Source organism: Cupressus sempervirens, chromosome 5 (assembly GCF_028749045.1).
Source record: "Cupressus sempervirens isolate cs-2001-9-10 chromosome 5, ASM2874904v1, whole genome shotgun sequence".
NCBI classification, from domain to species: Eukaryota; Viridiplantae; Streptophyta; class Pinopsida; order Cupressales; family Cupressaceae; genus Cupressus; species Cupressus sempervirens.
The window spans coordinates 527,016,874-527,034,836 of record NC_143122.1 but is presented as its reverse complement, the minus strand read 5'-3'; the positions used below and the strand labels follow the sequence as shown (position 1 = coordinate 527,034,836).

The following is a 17,963-nucleotide window of genomic DNA, read 5'->3' as shown; positions in this document are numbered from 1 at the left end:
CAAGAGCAAAATTAGAAATTTGAGAACAGTCACTAAAATTGGTCAAATTACTCTAAGATATTTATGTAAGGGCTACACGAAGGATACCTATCCATCTCTAATCTTTGGTGCCCAATTGAGATGGTTTTTGAATCTAAACACAATCTTGGGCCTCGTAGCTTATTACCTATCAAAAAAAATATCTAACTTTATTTTGTCTATGATTATTTAAATATATATTGTTTATCAATAATTAAATAATAAATGAGCAAGTAAATAAGATTTCATTATCTTAATATTGTGCAGTAACAATTAAATAAATAAAATAACAAATAAGGTTTGTCACCTTAAAATTTATATGGTGACAATATCAATCTTGCAGATGAACTCCACGCAAGCAATTGACCTTTCCGACTGGGCAAGGAAGTCATCGTCAACACAGCAGCAATAATCACAATTAGTTTAAAACAACCTGATAACAGAAACGTCAGCAAGCTACGTGTCAATTACGAATTGTTGCGACTCCACCTTCACATCGAAGGCCAAACGATGGTAATAAAAGCAGGGACATCGGGCATTAGAAGGATCATCACAAGCAGAACCAAACAAAAGCGAAGTTAGTTTGCAATACTGTGCCACAAACACCTGATACCACTGATAGCTAGCAGACAATGTACAAGCTACAAAGATATCAATAAACAAAGCATTTGCATCTCATATAACCAAACGGATACATAAATACATATACAACAACACACGGTAGATATTTTGTTAACAAATTAGATTTATGTTTCACTGAGGTAAGTATCTTCCATATCATCTATTATCTATTTATATCAATAGCACCATACCAAGACCATTATAATTCTGAACTGGAAGAAATGAATAAGGATACAGTATGGGAAAGGCCTGTTTAAATCCAGCCAACAAGTTATTCCGAGATGGGTAAGGATCAGCGTCCCTAAAGAATTGCTTGAGGACATGTCCAAGATGAGCTTAAGGGCTTGGATCCCCAAAAGCCTTGAGGAAGACTGTTGAGTTTGGTCTCAAAGCGACCTACCATAGCTCCACATTCTTTCTAAATCAGAATATAGTCAAAATAGCATGAATTTCCTAACTTACAAATAGATTATTCTTGAGAGGATTATGCATTAAATTAAATGATATACAATTATGATATATTTATTTATATATAAAAAGGACGACTCACAAGGAGTCATTACAATTGGTATCAGAGCTTTGATCTTGCCATCCTGTAGAGTATAAATAATTATAAACATTTTAGTCAATAAAAGATCAGATTATTGAATGCAGGAAATAATGAAGCCTGAAAAAATGATTAAATGAATGATGAATATGTATTCATAAATACAAGAGATTTCTATCGATCTAGAAGAGTCAGAGTAAATCCCCTCAAGAGAAGTGAATTCCAAGATGGGTAAGGACATGTATTTCCAATGCCTTGAGGAAAGATTCCAAGATGGGTATGAAAATGCAATTCCAATGCCTTGAGGGAGCCTACTCATAGATGAGTGTCCAGCGCCCATTCCCATCATTCTAAGGAGGGCATGTAAGAATTAAGGATGAGTTGAGCTTAATGTGTTAACTATTAAGAATTGTTTATCATCCCCTTAAAATAATTTCATTTTGGATGCATAGCAATCTTTGAAAGTAAACAACCTTCATATAGGAGACAATCATCATTCAAATCATTTATCAAAAGATCACCAAAAAAATACAACAATAAGACATTGAATCATACAAGCTTGGAATCATTTGGGCAACACAACAATTATTCCAACATGGACATTATGAAATCTATCAATCAACCTACAATTTGTGCTTATATATTAATCAATCATCAAATATTAAATGCGAGTCAATCCTCCATTCTCCAATCCTATTCGCATCAAGTTGAATCACTCATAGCATTCATTGCACTTGATCAATTTATCCTAAACTATTGGTTGTATCATTTAATCCAAACTTGGAGATGGAACAAAGTGGTATAACAAGAACAAAGGATTCGTTAAATCTAACAAATCAAATAAAATTCGTAATTGCTTGTGGACAAGTAAAATTAGGAGGGGTGGACTGTGATATCCCCTACCTGAATTACTATTTGGTGGATAAAGTAAATAAATAAATTTCATTATCTAAATATATTATTTATCAATATTTTAATAATTTATTGTTTATCAATATTTAAATATATATTGTCTATTAATATTTTAAAATATATATTGTTTATCAATAATTAAATAATAAGTGAACAAGTAAATAAGATTTCATTATCTTAATAAGGCAACAGCCCACAACACAACGGTAAATTGTGAGCCTCTTATATGAGAAGTCTTGAGTTCAACTCTACACAAGCTTAATAAATAATAATTAATCACATCACATAATAATAATGAATCTTGGCTCCGGCCTCTTACTGATCAAAAAAAAAAAAAGATTTCATTATCTTCATATTGTATAGTAACATTTAAATAACTAAACGAACAAATAAGGTTCGTTACCTTAAAATTAATACGGTTGTCGGTGACAATATCAATCCTACGGATGAATGCCATGCAGGCATTTGACCTTTCTGTCTGGACAAGGAAGTTCTCGTCAATACAGCAGCAATAATCACAATTAGTTTAAAGCAACCCGATAACAGAAGTGTCGGCAAGCTACACGTTCATTACGAACCGCTGTGACTCCTCCTTCACATCTAAGGCCAAACAATAGTTATAAAAGCAGGGGCATTGATCATTAGAAGGATCATCACAAGCAGAAATAAACAGAAGTAAAGGAAGTTTGTAATACTGCGGTGCAGACAGTTGATACCGCAGATAACTGGTAGACAACGTACAAGTTACCAAGATATCAATAAACAAAGCATCTGCATCTGATATAACCAAACAGATACATACACATATACAGCAGCAGAGTAGATATTCTGTTAACGAATTAGATTTATGTTTCACTGAGGTAAGTACCTTCCATATCATCCATTATTTATTTATTTCAATAGCACCATATTCAGACCATTATAATTCTGAACTAGAAGAAATGAATAGGGATACAGCACAAGAAAGGCCTGTTTAAATCCAGCCAACAGATTATTCTGAGATGGGTAAGGATTAGCGTCTCCAAAGAATACCTTGAGGACATGTCCAAGATGGGCTTAAGGGCTTGGATCCCTAAAAACCTTGAGGAAGACCATTGAGTTTGGTCTCAAAGCAACCTACTGTATCTCAACATTCCGTCTAAATTAGAATTATAGTCAAAATAGCATGAATTTCCTAACTTGCAAATAGATTATTCTTGATTGGATTATGCATTACACTTAGATAATTATAATAAATTTATTTTTATATTAATAAGATCACTCACAAGGGGTCATTACACTTAGACATCAAATTATTTTTCCTACATAGTTCAACTTCCTACACATCACCTTCCAGAAACACCATTAACTCACTCTATCATCATGAGACTTCATAACAACATTAGAACACTCATTTATGGACCTCCATTAGTCACCACACAATAAGTACACATCCACACACATCAAGTTGACATCAATAACAATAATAGACTAATATTGCTACCCAAGTGTTGAGGACATACAATTGTTTTTAGAACATTATTAGACCCTTGTAATTACTAGGGAAGTGTTCTGTTAGGTGTTACCACAAGGGAAAGGTTGTCATTCATTTGACTCCCTAGTCTCGACTAGATCAATGTTTCTCTTAGAAAACAAAATCACACTTCCAAAACTCAGTCTTCACAAATGAACGGTAGGAAGTTAATGTTGTCATATCCTAATACTGATTTACAATTTAGAAGAGCAAGGAATTGTGATTGTTTAGAATACTATCAACTTTGACAATATGAAGAGGGTAATGAGAAATGAAAAACATTTAAAGTGAAATGGAGAACAATTTCGATGTGTTTAAAATTGAAAGGATGCAAATTAAGTCCCTGCACAAAAATATTCAATAAAACAATAATGAAAATGAATGCTTTTGGGAGGGAGACGCAGGAGTAGTCAAAAGGTGTAAGCCACATTTGTCAAACCCAAAGATTATTTCTTTCATCTCTGAATGATTTGTAAAGGCAAGCCAAGAGATTAGTTTCTTGCAACAGGAAACAAGTTTTCAATTGGATGTTATAATAAAGGTTCAAAACCAAATGAGTTTCATAAATGCTCCTCTCCAAATTGAAGAGTGTGAACAATCAATTAGATAAGATCAAAGGCCACATGCATCTTATAACTTCTCACAAGATTTTCTTCCACAAGAATGGTGCTCATAAAACGAGTCTGCCCACATTTGAAGATATGGATAAACATATAGCAAGCAGATCCCAATAGTGTGTTTTAGATTTCCCGTACCTGATGCCTTTTGCTTCTTAGTCATATTTCATGTTCTCTGTCAATAATAGGTTGAGAATCTACCTTTTATAACCCTTGGTTATTTTGTCTTATGTTGTTTCTATGTACCTTTCTTCAGCTTGTATTACCGTTTATTTCGACCAAAAAAGATTAAAATAAATGCATAAAGACTTGTGTGTGAAATGCGCCAATAGGAGTTGTTTCCAATTTTTGTCCGTCCAATAACTGTAATTGGAGACTTTTACCCCTTTGTGGGCTCTTTGCTCCGTAATTTGATCTATAAGGCTAAGATAAAACAATTCAGGCTTACATAAATACAGATGGTTTAAGTGCTATTTCGAAATAGCATCCATCTGCATTGTCCACAGTTTGAAATAATTTTGAATTTTTCTTACATAGCAAGATAAAATTCCTAAGAGCTTGGAATGTCTGTATTTGAATTATTTTATTCAAAACTCCTTTAAATAATTGTATGAGTAATATTACTTGAAGAAAAGATCTTTGGAAGTCTTTGGCACCCTTGTTTAAAAAAATGTCGCAACGTTTCCCACTTATAGATAACTTATAGTACTCATTCGCCATCGTGGCATTCCAAGGCTAGTAATTCTTAGGCCCTCACCAATATGGTCACCGTTAGCGTCAAAAGGAGCAATTCCGGGGAGGTTAGGCTCACATAGCATCACAGAAATTAAATTGCCCTAATCATGCAACTTCTCCACCGGCCAAATCAAATACTCGATAGCTAAAGAGTGGCCTGCTGGACTAGACTGTGACGACAATTACCAACAGAGATTATTGAGGCGTTTATTTTTCCCTCTAACTGATATTTTATAAAGAGCATTCCGTCTTAGGTACAATTCAAATAAAAAAAGGCGTAATCAAATCACCCTAATCTGGAGATTGAAGCGCATTACTGTTTGTATCAAAAGTCCTGAAAAGATTTAATAAAAATCAAATATTGCTAGCGCATGCTTATTGCATCTCTATATTAGAAATCCTAGCCAAGGAAAGAGCCGAGTGAAGCAAAGAATAAATAGCAAGATACGGGAAGTAGATTTTCCATACAGTAGGGGGCACAACCGCGACCGCCTTGAGGGGAATGTTAAGGCCGATGTTGAGCTGCCTCTGAGAAGGAGGTGGACGAAATGGAGGTTCTGCATTATTTGCGAAGGGAGCAAAGCCAGACATTGCAGGAATTCACACAGACAAGGGTCTCTGCCCGCCAGGATGATCGTCTCGGTAGTCCGTGTCCCGCCACAACGCCTATGACTACACAAATTGATTCAAGCAGCCAATCACACAAATAAACTTTTTTATTACTATTATTATTATTTAATAATTTAGTATAGATTAATCTAGGTTGCATTAAGTGGTATTATAAAATTAATTAAATATTAAAAAAAACTTGAGAGATTAGGGTATCCAAATTTAGAATTGATAATGAGAAGATTGATATAGATTAATTTTGGTTAAATAAGTGGTATTATAAATTAATTAAATAGTCAAAAATAAAATGTACGACTTAGGGTATCTAATTTTACAATTGATGATAGTAAAATGATGTTGAATATATGAACAAGGTTGCATTGCATTGTAGTTCTTGTCAGATGTAGGTAAAAATTGTTTTGTTCTTTCTAGAGTAAAAATGTGAACTAGATTGGTTGCAATTTGAAATTGTATTATTTAGTATTTTCAAGATCAATAATATTGATTGTTTTGTGATGTGCTTTAGTCTTAAACAGAATTAGACCTTTAATAAATATATAATGTCCTTGATCACAAATAAGAAAATTTTGGTTGCACTAAAAAGCATTGTCAAACTTGTTATGTAAGTATTGAAGTTTGGGACTTCCTTCTACCATATGCAAGCACTAAGACTAAGGTAATAGTAGTAAAAGACAAAGTATAATAATAGATGTTTATTTGGTATTATAATGTATTTCATTGAGTTATCCTTCACATTGGAGTCAAGTTTGATGCAAGCAAATGAGGGCTTATATGAGGATGTCTCGAGAATGAACTTTTTGATAATGAATATCAATTACTTGAATGTTGTTTGTTGAAGAATGTAGATGGTCAAATCTTGGAAAAAGTTAAAAGATATTTGTATTCCTTTAGTAATATATAGCTTCACAATGATTATGCGTAAGAAAATACAATTTTAAAAATTATTACGCATAACTAACTTAGATGGTATTTTTATATAGAAACCCTTGATGCTAAACTCAAACCTATAGCACAAAATCAAGAGGTAAGGGTTAGTGGCCAACATTATCAATCTTATAATATACTAATTTTAATTTTAGAAGGAAAAAATACTTATGTCTATAATCTTTTTTTTTGGCTAGGCGATAAGAGGTTTTTATCGAAGTTAGGATTTGACATGACCCAAACCAAGAATGGGTACAAATGAGGATCCACCTTCCCAAAAATATGTTCACACAAGAGATCCCTTAACAAGCCTTCTAGTCAAGCATTATATTTAGACTCACCTTTTGTATTAGAGAGGAGGATCATATAAAAGTCCTCTACTTTCCTAGGTTTATTAACCCTCTTCCTTTTGATTGCTTCTCAACCATCTTCCATTTTTGCATCCTCCTTAACCCAAATTGATGTGGATTTGGAATAATATCACCTACCTTGCTACCATGACTCTACCCTACATCTATGGCAATGGTACAAAACCATAGTTGTATGTAGCATTAGGTCTCATGGACTCAAAAAGTCCTAAAGGTTGAATAGAAATCTCATTATCCCCCCACCACACTCATTTCATTGTTCTCAATTTGAAGAACATTTTGGCCCTATGTACTCTTGTCCAGAGATGAGGAACTCTTTTTCTCATATCCAAATAGTGCCTTAACATTGTGTAACAACCCACCAAGGGACCCAAAAGAAATGACCTAAAGTTTCACTAAGTTCGCCAACATTTTTTTTTTGAAGGAAGGATAACCATACACATCAAACACATAGTAGCGGAAGTAATAGCATACAATCAACTAAAAGCATACATAACAGGTTACATTCCTTAAGGATCCCATGACGTTGAATCAAATTTAAATTTAATTAAAACTAAGTCTAACAACTACCACATCCACATGAAAGAATAATTATAAAGTTTAGGGTCCATAATATACATTTGTTCCGAATGCCTTTTGGCAAATTAATTTTGAATGCTCAATCATCCACTGTACATGTCATAGGGTATGAAAGGCTAAAAGAATATACATATGTAGAAATAAAGATACATCCTCCTCCTCGAATCCATGATACAAGTACAACAAAATAAATGAAAACCATCCATCATAAAAATACAACTAAGTGTGTGGTTCCTCCCAACCATCAATAGCATCATTAGACCATCGTGGACCTTAGCCATCCCCTACACATAACATCCCAAGCAATCGATCAGATCGTCAGTACTGTCGTAATAGGGACGTCACTACTAAAACATACTACAACATAAGCATAAGGAAAAACTAACATACTAGAATAAAGCATAAGATGATCCTACAAAGTAGATAACATCACCTATCACATGATAATCATCAATATAAGGAAATGCATCAGTAAATAACATCATCTAAACATGATAAACAAGCATCCCAAGAAGCTCCAACCACGGTGACTATAGATAGATCTCAATGGTAAGAGTAAAAAGCACTACCACCCGACCACATGGAACCTAAATGGCTCACTCCCACCACGCTAAGGAGATAGTCTCAAGTCCCAAACAAGATATCAAATCACATAACACAAGTACACTCTAAGCCCAGGAAATTCTAAAAGATACTAACTCAAAGGTTCTAACATAGATCGACATCTAGACCCAGAGGCACACAAGACTCGTAGGAAACTTACTATGTAAGCGGGCAAGTGTCATCGCATGAATCATGTAGGAGTTACCTTGGCAATTAGCTTAGGACTCTAGGATCCCTATTGATCCTTATGCGGCCACTAGTATCCTCTCGTACTGACAAGGCATACTACGAAATGCAAGGTCGTAACCAAGCGTTCTCTCTCTACTCTCATCCTAGTCTGTGCTAGCACTCGAGGCATGGGTGAGAACATACAATTATCTTATTATGTTCATTTTGATCCCCATTTAGTGTAATGTTTTCACTTATTAAAACAACTTACAAAGAGTTCCCCTAGTAGCCACTTAGGGCCCTGTCCCCCATTGCAAGCCACTTCCCAACACTACATATAGATTACCTACCCTAGGCTCATAAATCATAAATCCATAATCATATAAAAATCACCTCAGACCTATACGAGCGATTGATAAACATCAAAAGATAATCCACAATATTCACATCAATTCTCCACGAGCAACTAGAAAGCACCAAAAGATAATCATAATAATCACAACAGTTTTCAACAAGCAACTAAAAGGCATCAAATGATAAATCACAATATCCATTAGTTCTCAATGAGCAATCGAAAAGTATCCCAATAATAATACTGATCGAAGACTCCAAAATGGTCAAGTCAAACATGTCACAACATGACATCATCAAAAACAAATCATTCAAAACACCTTAGTCCTCTCAAAGCGACTAGGAAACAAATCAAATTTAACTGATCGATGACTCAAAATGGTTAAGTTAGGTATCTCATATACATACACCTCAACTTTACATAAGAAGACTAGAAAGCAATAACAATCAATAATCTACACACATCATAAAGCATGCCATCACATTACCATAATTGGATTTAAAAGAGATCGAGATCAAAACATCATAGCATCACAATCGCACAACCCCCGAGCCTCTAGTAACAACCTAAATTGATCAATACTCTAGTGAACCCCAATCCTCAAACATAGACATCACAAAGAAAATAGGATCATCTCACAGTTGGGTATGATAATATATTGTTGCGTTAATGTAAGGTTTCAATTTTCGTTTTTAGTATTAGTTTTTGAGTAGATAAGAATTTCAATTTTACCCTTGCAATTAAACCCATTCTCATTCTTATAATTAGAAAATCATATCATGACTTAGAAGTGATAATAATCATTTGTTAAATTATTAAAAAAATAATAATTGATTATTAAATAGAAATCCTCCCAATTCCATTCATAATCAAATTTTTAAATAGTAAATGTAATTAATAATATTAATTGATATTTATTATTGGATCAAACTAATTTTTTTAATTATTTACATTAATAATTGATAATTATTTAATAATTATTAATTAATTAATAGTCAAAAGTTATAGACAAAATTCTTTGATAAATGATATTTACTAAAATATTAATTAATTTAACAATTAATATTTAAACCACGAAATAAACCCCTTTTTAAAAATAATAATTACTAATTCATTAATTAATATAAAATATTATTAATTAATAACTCATAATAAAATAAATTTAATTAACCAAATTATATCATATTAAATGAACTAATTATTAACATGTATTTATAAAATACTATATTAATTAACTATATAATAATAAACATTTAATAAACTTATTTAGTATGCAATAATTAAAATTCATATTATATAATATAAAACTTATCATCAACATTGTATGGAAAGGCTCTGCTCTGACATTATGACGAAAACTGCGAATTCATATCCCAAACCCATTCACTCCTTCACGAAATCATTTGCGCATCAACAGAAAACTTTGTGGCAACCCTCTTTGGTAACCAAAAATCAATTTGATGTCCTCTCGCAATCAAAAACAGGGAAAAGCATAACCAGCAAAGCTATCAATAACAGCTTTGAAACATTTGTGCAACTCCACTCCAACCAAATCTTAGAAATATGGGAAAATCAATCTCTCCAAGCAAAAGATGGTTGGCAAACAGTGCGGAGTTAGAAAAATCGGACTCATTTTCAGCAGAAGATAGATATCAGAAAAGGAAAAAATCCAAAGGAAAAACCATATCTTCATCAAATTCACTCTGTGGCAATTTTTGAATCTAACCCTAGCTCTAAATCTAAGAAGAATCCACTCCAGATGATACTCCCAAAACAACCATATAGGATCTCAGAAGCTAATGCAATCCCTATTGGAAAAAGAATGGGAAATTTTCACATAAATAGGAAGGCTCCATTAAAGCAATCCAATGAAAAAGAAAAGCAAATCACCAATACGGATAGAAGGAAATTGGTATATATACCTCTGCACCGAAAAAGAGATCAAGCAAAGCATAAAGAACGGACTCAAGCTGGCCCTAACCTAGTACACACCGAGCTGCAAACATCTAATGAAGAAATTATTATAAGCAACCCCTATAATGAAAACAAATGGAAGGATTGCGAAGATAAAGGCATCTATATATGTTGGAATGGTCTGTCAAGGAAGGGATCCAGTCTGGTGAGCATCATTACCAGGAAATGGGGCGACAAGGTAAGTACTGTACACTTGAAAGTGTCCCACTCTAAACCCTTCTATCCAAACAATTCCATGAGTTGGAATGCTTAGATGCCGGCTTAGAGCTCCCTATCCATGGAGTGCAAGAGAGTATATTTCAAGAATAAAAAGGCTCTCAAATGAGCCTTAGAGATACTCTTCTTGCTAGTAAACCGTGCAATGGGAGGTTCCAAAGACAAGATGCAAGAATGCAAATGTCCCAAGGAGTTCCTCAAGGATGCAATGCAAATGAAGATTAAGCTAGAATGAGAATGTCAAATGCAGCTATGCTAAGCATGTATGAGAGTGTTGCAATCCAACTATTAGACTATATGATTTAAGCTACATGTAAAAATGAAAGCTAAGCTAAGCTAGAATGCCATGATGCCATGGATGAGAGAATGTAGACAAGAAATAGAAGTTCTCCACAAAGCTCCAAAGAAACCTGTTAGAAAATCTGCAACATAACAATGTTCAAAAGATGGATGGATTGAGGGGGAAAGCTCTCTCCCTTTTAAAGATGTATGGACGGTAGAGATCAAGATGAAGATGGTGGATGATCAATGGTGGAATTTGAAAAGAGGAGTGATCCATGTGCACACACAAATCAACCAATAGAATATAAGTTGACTTGTCATATAAGACAAAAGTCACAAAGCCTTTTATTTTAATTGCAAAATAGAAAAAAGACTTTATGTGTGCACTTTAAGTGGGTTAGAAGAATGGGGTCTTTTATTTAATTAAAAGGGGACATGTTCTTTTAATCAAATAATGAACTTAGGATAGCATAGTCAAACTATAGGTTATAATCAAATAAATTGATTATTAGCAATTTGGTCTAGGTAAATGATTAAATTAATTTAGCCAAAATGCTGAGAAGGGGGCTAATAGTCTAGATGACCATTTTTAGGTGATTACATTTGCCCCTCTTTGACTAATGCGTGATGGATCTGGGAACACATTATGTCAAAGAAAATCGAAGCCAAGTAGGCGATGATAGATATAGATGTCTAATTCCGAAGAGTGAAATGCAGAAATAGATAGCAAGTCCTGAATGCATAGCCTGATAGCAGTAGTACTGAACACTAGGAAGAGATGATGTTATAATTCAAGAAGAATACTAACACTTAGAAAAGCAGATAGAGTGAGAGCAAGTGAGAAGATCAAACAAATACTCCTAAGTAGTGATAGAGTATTTATGCCCCCTCGGGATCGAAATTGAAATGAGGTAAGGGGATGCAAAAACTAGCTAGAAATGAGAAAATTAGAATATAGCAATGTCCAAGATGACAGATAGATGATTAGAACCCAAGAATGACTATAAGAAATTGATAAAATGCCCCAGTTTGACTAGAGTTGATCTTGAAGGATATAGCATAAAAATTAGGTCAAATTGAGTAGAAAGGTGATTTTAGACATGAAACAGTGAATTCAAGTAGATATGAAGTATGGAAATGATGAAGACATGAAGAAATGAAGATGCCCCAGTGATGATTTAGAGATTAGACCTCAAAAGGTCAGCTAACTGCTCAGAAGAAGGTAAAATTTTAAAATGTGATTTTGACCATTAAGATGAACTCGAATTTAGATTTCGATCCCGAAAATGAATCTAGGATGTTGAAATTATTGAAGAGGTTAAAAATTTATATAATGTGATGATAAGATAGAAAAGAGATGAAGTGAAAGATTAAGAAGGTGAAAAGACATGAACAAGAAGAAAGTAAAGAAATATATGAAAGCAGTTAGCCGATATGTCCATGAAAAGATGAAGAGAGAGCTCTCCCCATATGCAAGAATGCAAGACTAAGCTAGAAAATGAACCTAAAATACAAGCTAATATGCAAAGTGGTTTACCAGCAAGAAGCGCATAACATTTAGACTCTTAATTTCATCATTGAGCATTTATTAGGGACATCATGAGATCATACAACCATCACTAGTATAACTATGAGGATATGAATATGATCGATATTAGATAGGTATGTGGAAATCCAATCTAAGCATCAGAGACATGTAAGTCAAGATAACTACACGATTAGATTCCCTAAGTTTAATTTAGCAAGATTACACCTGTATCAAGGCATAAGCGCCAGGATAAACTCTGAGTGCAGTCTTGCAAAACAGTCAAGGATGATACATTTGTAAGTCAAAGTGTTGAATAGGACAAGCATGAATGCTTACAACACTATAGACAAACAAAAGTATACCCACAAGCAGAAGTCAAGAAAATATGTCCCATGCCCCCAGTCTTCTAGTCAATGACATCCTTGAAAGACTATTAGGGAGGGAATACATGGCAAAGAAATCATCATAGACAGCACACAAAGTAGATAAATGTCAGCATAGCTCAGTCATTTAAGTGTTAAAGTGCGTGTGTGTAAGTCACTTGGCCATTTCTTCCAGACTTGATTCTGATAGTGAGATATCGCGACATCGGAGACCGTAGGTAAACTATCTGTAAAGTGTTAAAAAACACTTGATGTCAAAGTGGGGGAAGTGTTGAGAAACACTATTTTGTGAGTTGTCAAAGAAACCCTAATGCACAAGAATAGCTCAATAGGCTAAGAAGTTGTGCCCCCAAGATGAGGACAGGAAACAATTCCAAGCCAGGAAATGTGTAGCGAAGTGGATGATTGAGATTGATAGACATAGGTGCGAGGGTTTCAAGTAGTGCCTTTTTCTAGGTTTTCACCACATTGACAGATTTTTTTTTAAATTTTTTTTCAGAACGTTTTTCAATTTTTTTTGGTGATACACCAAAGTGCCTATTGCTAGGTTTTCACTAAGATGATCATTTTTTCATGACATTTTTTAATTTTTAAGATTTTTTCAGCATCATATATGATTTTTTGGAATTTTTAGAATAATTTAGAGATCACTAGTTCTCAAGCAAGATCACATCATTTTCTCCCAATGTCTAGCAAGGTAGAGGACATGATGGAGAAACAAGCCGATGGATAAGCAAAGATGCATAAGAAAGGAATGTGAAGCAAGTGAAAGTGATCCTCAAGGACTGACTCCTCAAGAGTATCCAAGCTAGGGAAAGAGGTGAAATAGTCATATGAAGCATGTTTTGGATAAGCAATGGAAGTAATGAGAAAGATAGCATGTAGGATAAGTGGTGAAGCCAACAGGTGCGATAGCATGAAGCATGTAGTCCAAAAGAGTAGCCATGTCAAGAGACCTATGAGAACCATGTTTCATTTATTATGATCAAGACCAAGGGGTCAACTAGATAGTATAGCAATGGGATAGAACAATAAGAATAAAGCTCAAGATAGAGGCTATGAGTGAATGGGAGAGCACAATAGAAAATCTGGTGGATAAGATAGCCAATATGCAAAGATAGCTCAACATTGTCAAGATCAAAGAGAGAAGAGGGGATAGATGGATGATGGAAGAATTACGCATGATGCCTGTTTGCCAGGTTTTCATCATGGTACTTATCTAAGGTGCCACAAGAAGTAGTTTTCACCATAAGATAAATTTATTTCTCTTTACTTTTGCTACCAAAGTGCCACAAGAAGTGGTTTTCACTAAGGCACATTTTCATTTTTTTCTTTTTTTCTTTTTTTTTTTTTTTTTTTTTTGAATTTTTAGAAAGAGCTCAAGCTTTTTGAATTTAGATAGTGCTCCTATAGGAAAGATAAGCCATGATAAGCTAAGACCATAGAAAGGTATGCTCAAAGATGTTGATAGGGTGATGAAAGGGAAATGGTAGTAGGAAGAATATATGAAGGATAAGAGTTCATGTATAGAAAGGAGGTGTAAGCTTTAGAGGATTTCATGTGGGTAGCTAAAATGTTGGACAAGATCAACATTGACACACACCTTGAAGGGTATTGGAACAATGGAGGAATCATGGATGAAATAGCTTGAGATTTAGATGTATGAGGTGGTAGAAGAGATTTGGAAAAAAGTGAAGTGGAAGGATTTGGAAGATTTTTAGGAAGATTTTTGGAAGAAGATGGAATAGAAGCCTTTGGAAGCTTGAATGTCAACTTTGAAGTATTTTCAATATTCAAGTCTTTTAAAAGAGACTTGGGAATCCACATAGCTTTAGATTTTCCTCGTTCTTTGGTTGCTTGAGAGTGCATTTCTTCAATGATGGATTTAGGAACCCATATTTTCTTTGGTTTAGCTCTTTGAGTAGTGGACCTTTGTGGTCTCTTTTGTGCATTCTCCTTCTTAGCATTCACATGTCGATTAGATGGGACATAGTGATCTTCATTTTTCAATGGATTCTTATGTTTATTCTCACTTCCAAAGGACTTGGGATTTGTGGATGAATAAGGATGATATGACTGGTTTAGATGTATAGATGGGTGAAAAGTCATCAAGGATGAGTGTCTTTGTTGATCTTGAGGTATGATGGGAGAGCTAGGAGTGGAAAGTGTAGGAGATGAAGGAACATAAGGCCCCAATATGGATGGAAGGTTTGAATGCTTTATCTTAGATGGATAAGGACCAAGGATAGATTTAGAAGATGCAAAGGGATAGTGGGAAAGGATATCAACATCTTTAGAATGAGCAAAATGGTCAAAGCCATCAATAGACTCATGATTACCTTTGATAGGAACTTAACACTTTTGCAGATAAAATTTGGTTTATATTATGTAGAACTAAACAAGACAAGGAAGAAATTCTGAAATTTGATAAACTATTTTACAAAGGGCATCATATTAAATTTCTAAAATGGCAACCTAACTTTAATAAAAATCACATGGAAAGCCTGGAAGAGATTAAATGGATGGAATGCAAAGAAATACCATCAAAATTAATGGAAGAAACCACCATTAAAAAAATTGGCAATTCATTAGAAAATTTAATTGGATTTGAAGATAACCCTAATAAAGAAAATAGGATTAGGGTTTTGATTAAATCTGATCAAAATCAACCTATAAACAGGAAAATAATCACAAATCATTCCATATATAAACTAACATTTAAAGTATACACAGGAGAAATCCATAAAATTTTAGATGTTAACTTGACCAAATCTCAAACTATTCAAAACATTAAAAAATAGTTAAACACCAAAAGAAATTCAGGCACGAAGGCAAAAAGCAAGGAAACAGATACTGCAACAACTCCAGCCTCACAAGAAAAAGGAAAATCTTCAGATCTAAGGCCCCTGGATAGTAAGATGGCAGTATTAACAAATGAAGAAAATGGGGATAAATCAAGGGAGACAGAAGTAGAAGAGCATATCAGTTATCAGCACTCACTTACCAAAATCAAGAATTGCAAGGATTGTCAGAAAGAAAAAGAGAATATAGAAGAAATGGAATCAAATATAGTTAAATTAAATCATCTTTATCATGAAATCCTATTGATACAAAATGACCTGATCGATCAGAGTTTATTAGCAGAAGAGTCACATAAGATACATAAAGGAAAAGAGAATCAAGCATTCGGATCAGAAGGTACATCAGAAATAAGGGCAAATCAAATGCCAGGAACAAAGGAGAAAACATAGTCGATACACTTAAGATCAACTGACTTCAAAACAAAAGAGCAAGGGACAGAAAGCAGAATAGAACAGGCTTTAGAAACGAGGCAAGAAATGGATAATACAAACAATGAAAATATGCAAGAAGTGAACATTCCGCCAGTAGATTCAGCACAGTGGAGAAATATAACCATCAGAAAGAAACGAAAAGGAAAAAAGTATAAATTTTGGAAAACCCCTAGTAATGGGAAAGATATGTTTGAATCAGATAAAGAAGTTAATGTTTCAGTCAAAAAAGTAAATCCAAGTTTAGAAGATTTAGAATCCTGGTGAGAAAATAAAGAAGGGCAGAGTCCCTTCAATATAGATGGCCACAATAAGAATAAGGAACTAAAAGACACCCAAACAGAAACATAAGAGAATCAGCAAATTAGTAAGCAATTAATCTCAGAAATAATCACAGAGGATGTACAGGAAGGGGAGGTCTCTTTAATAACAGATAAGGTAAGGGAAGAAAAAAATATTGACAAATTAGGTATTGCTATGAATCAAGAAGGATTGAAAACACCAATTTGTGGGAAATCTAAGCAGAAACATGGAAGGAAATCACTCAAAGAACTTAGAGAGGCAGCAGGACAAGTTAAGGATCAAACTAAGATCTCTGACATACTAAACAATGGGAAGGGGAAGTTCCTTCCCAAGGAGCAATGAAGATAACAACCTGGAATGCTAGGAGCCTGAATGCCCCCAGCAAAAAGCGTTTATTAAAGCATAACCTCAACCTTGTCGACTCAGATATCATACTAATATAAGAAACTAAACTCAGTAAAGAAGAAGGATTAAGAATGAGTCGAAAATTGGGAAAATGGACATCAGTATTGTAATCACCTAAAAATGGTCATCTAGACTATTAGCCCCCTTCTCAGCATTTTGGCTAAATTAATTTAATCATTTATCTAGACCAAATTGCTAATAATCAATTTATTTGATTATAACCTATAGTTTGACTATGCTATCCTAAGTTCATTATTTGATTAAAAGAACATGTCCCCTTTTAATTAAATAAAAGACCCCATTCTTCTAACCCACTTAAAGTGCACACATAAAGTCCTTTTTCTATTTTGCAATTAAAAGGAAAGGCTTTGTGACTTTTGTCTTATATGACAAGTCAACTTATATTCTATTGGTTGACTTGTGTGTGCACATGGATCACTCCTCTTTTTGAATTCCACCATTGATCATCTACCATCTTCATCTTGATCTCTACTGTCCATACATCTTTAAAAGGGAGAGAGTTTTCCCCCTCAATCGATCCTCATTTTGAATATTGTTATGCTACAGGTTTTCTAACAGGTTTCTTTGGAGCTTTGTGGAGAACTTCTATTTCTTGTCTACATTCTCTCATACCGTAGCATTTTAGCTTAGATTCATGTTGCATGTTAGTTTAGTTTCTATTTTGCAATAATCTATCTCACATAGCTTAATATTTGGACTGTAACACTCTCATACATGTTTTAGCATAGCTACACTTTGCATCTCATTCTAGCTTAATCTTCATTTGCATTGTATTCTTGAGGAACTCCTTGAGATATTTGCATTCTTGCATCTTGTCTTTGGAACCTCTCATTGCATGGCTTACTAGCAAGAAGAGTATCTCTAAGGCTCATCTGAGAGCTTTCTTATTCTTGAAATATACTCTCTTGCACTCCGTGGATAGGGAGCTCTAAGCCGGTATCCAAGCATTCCAACTCATGGAATTGTTTGGATAG

The 17,963-nt window shown here is 34.1% G+C and overlaps 1 protein-coding gene across 3 annotated transcripts in view; it reads right to left on the bottom strand.

The window, feature by feature from the left end:
- The window catches only part of LOC149557017 (uncharacterized), a 138,829-nt gene extending 133,188 nt beyond the window's left edge, over positions 1-5,641 (bottom strand). For all 3 annotated transcript variants that reach the window (XM_089831672.1, XM_089831674.1, XM_089831673.1), the window contains exon 1: positions 5,432-5,641. In XM_089831672.1, coding sequence (XP_089687798.1) covers positions 5,432-5,554 — 123 coding nt within the window. In that variant the 5' untranslated portion in view covers positions 5,555-5,641. The remainder of the gene's footprint in view (positions 1-5,431) is intronic.
- Positions 5,642-17,963: the final 12,322 nt, after the last annotated feature.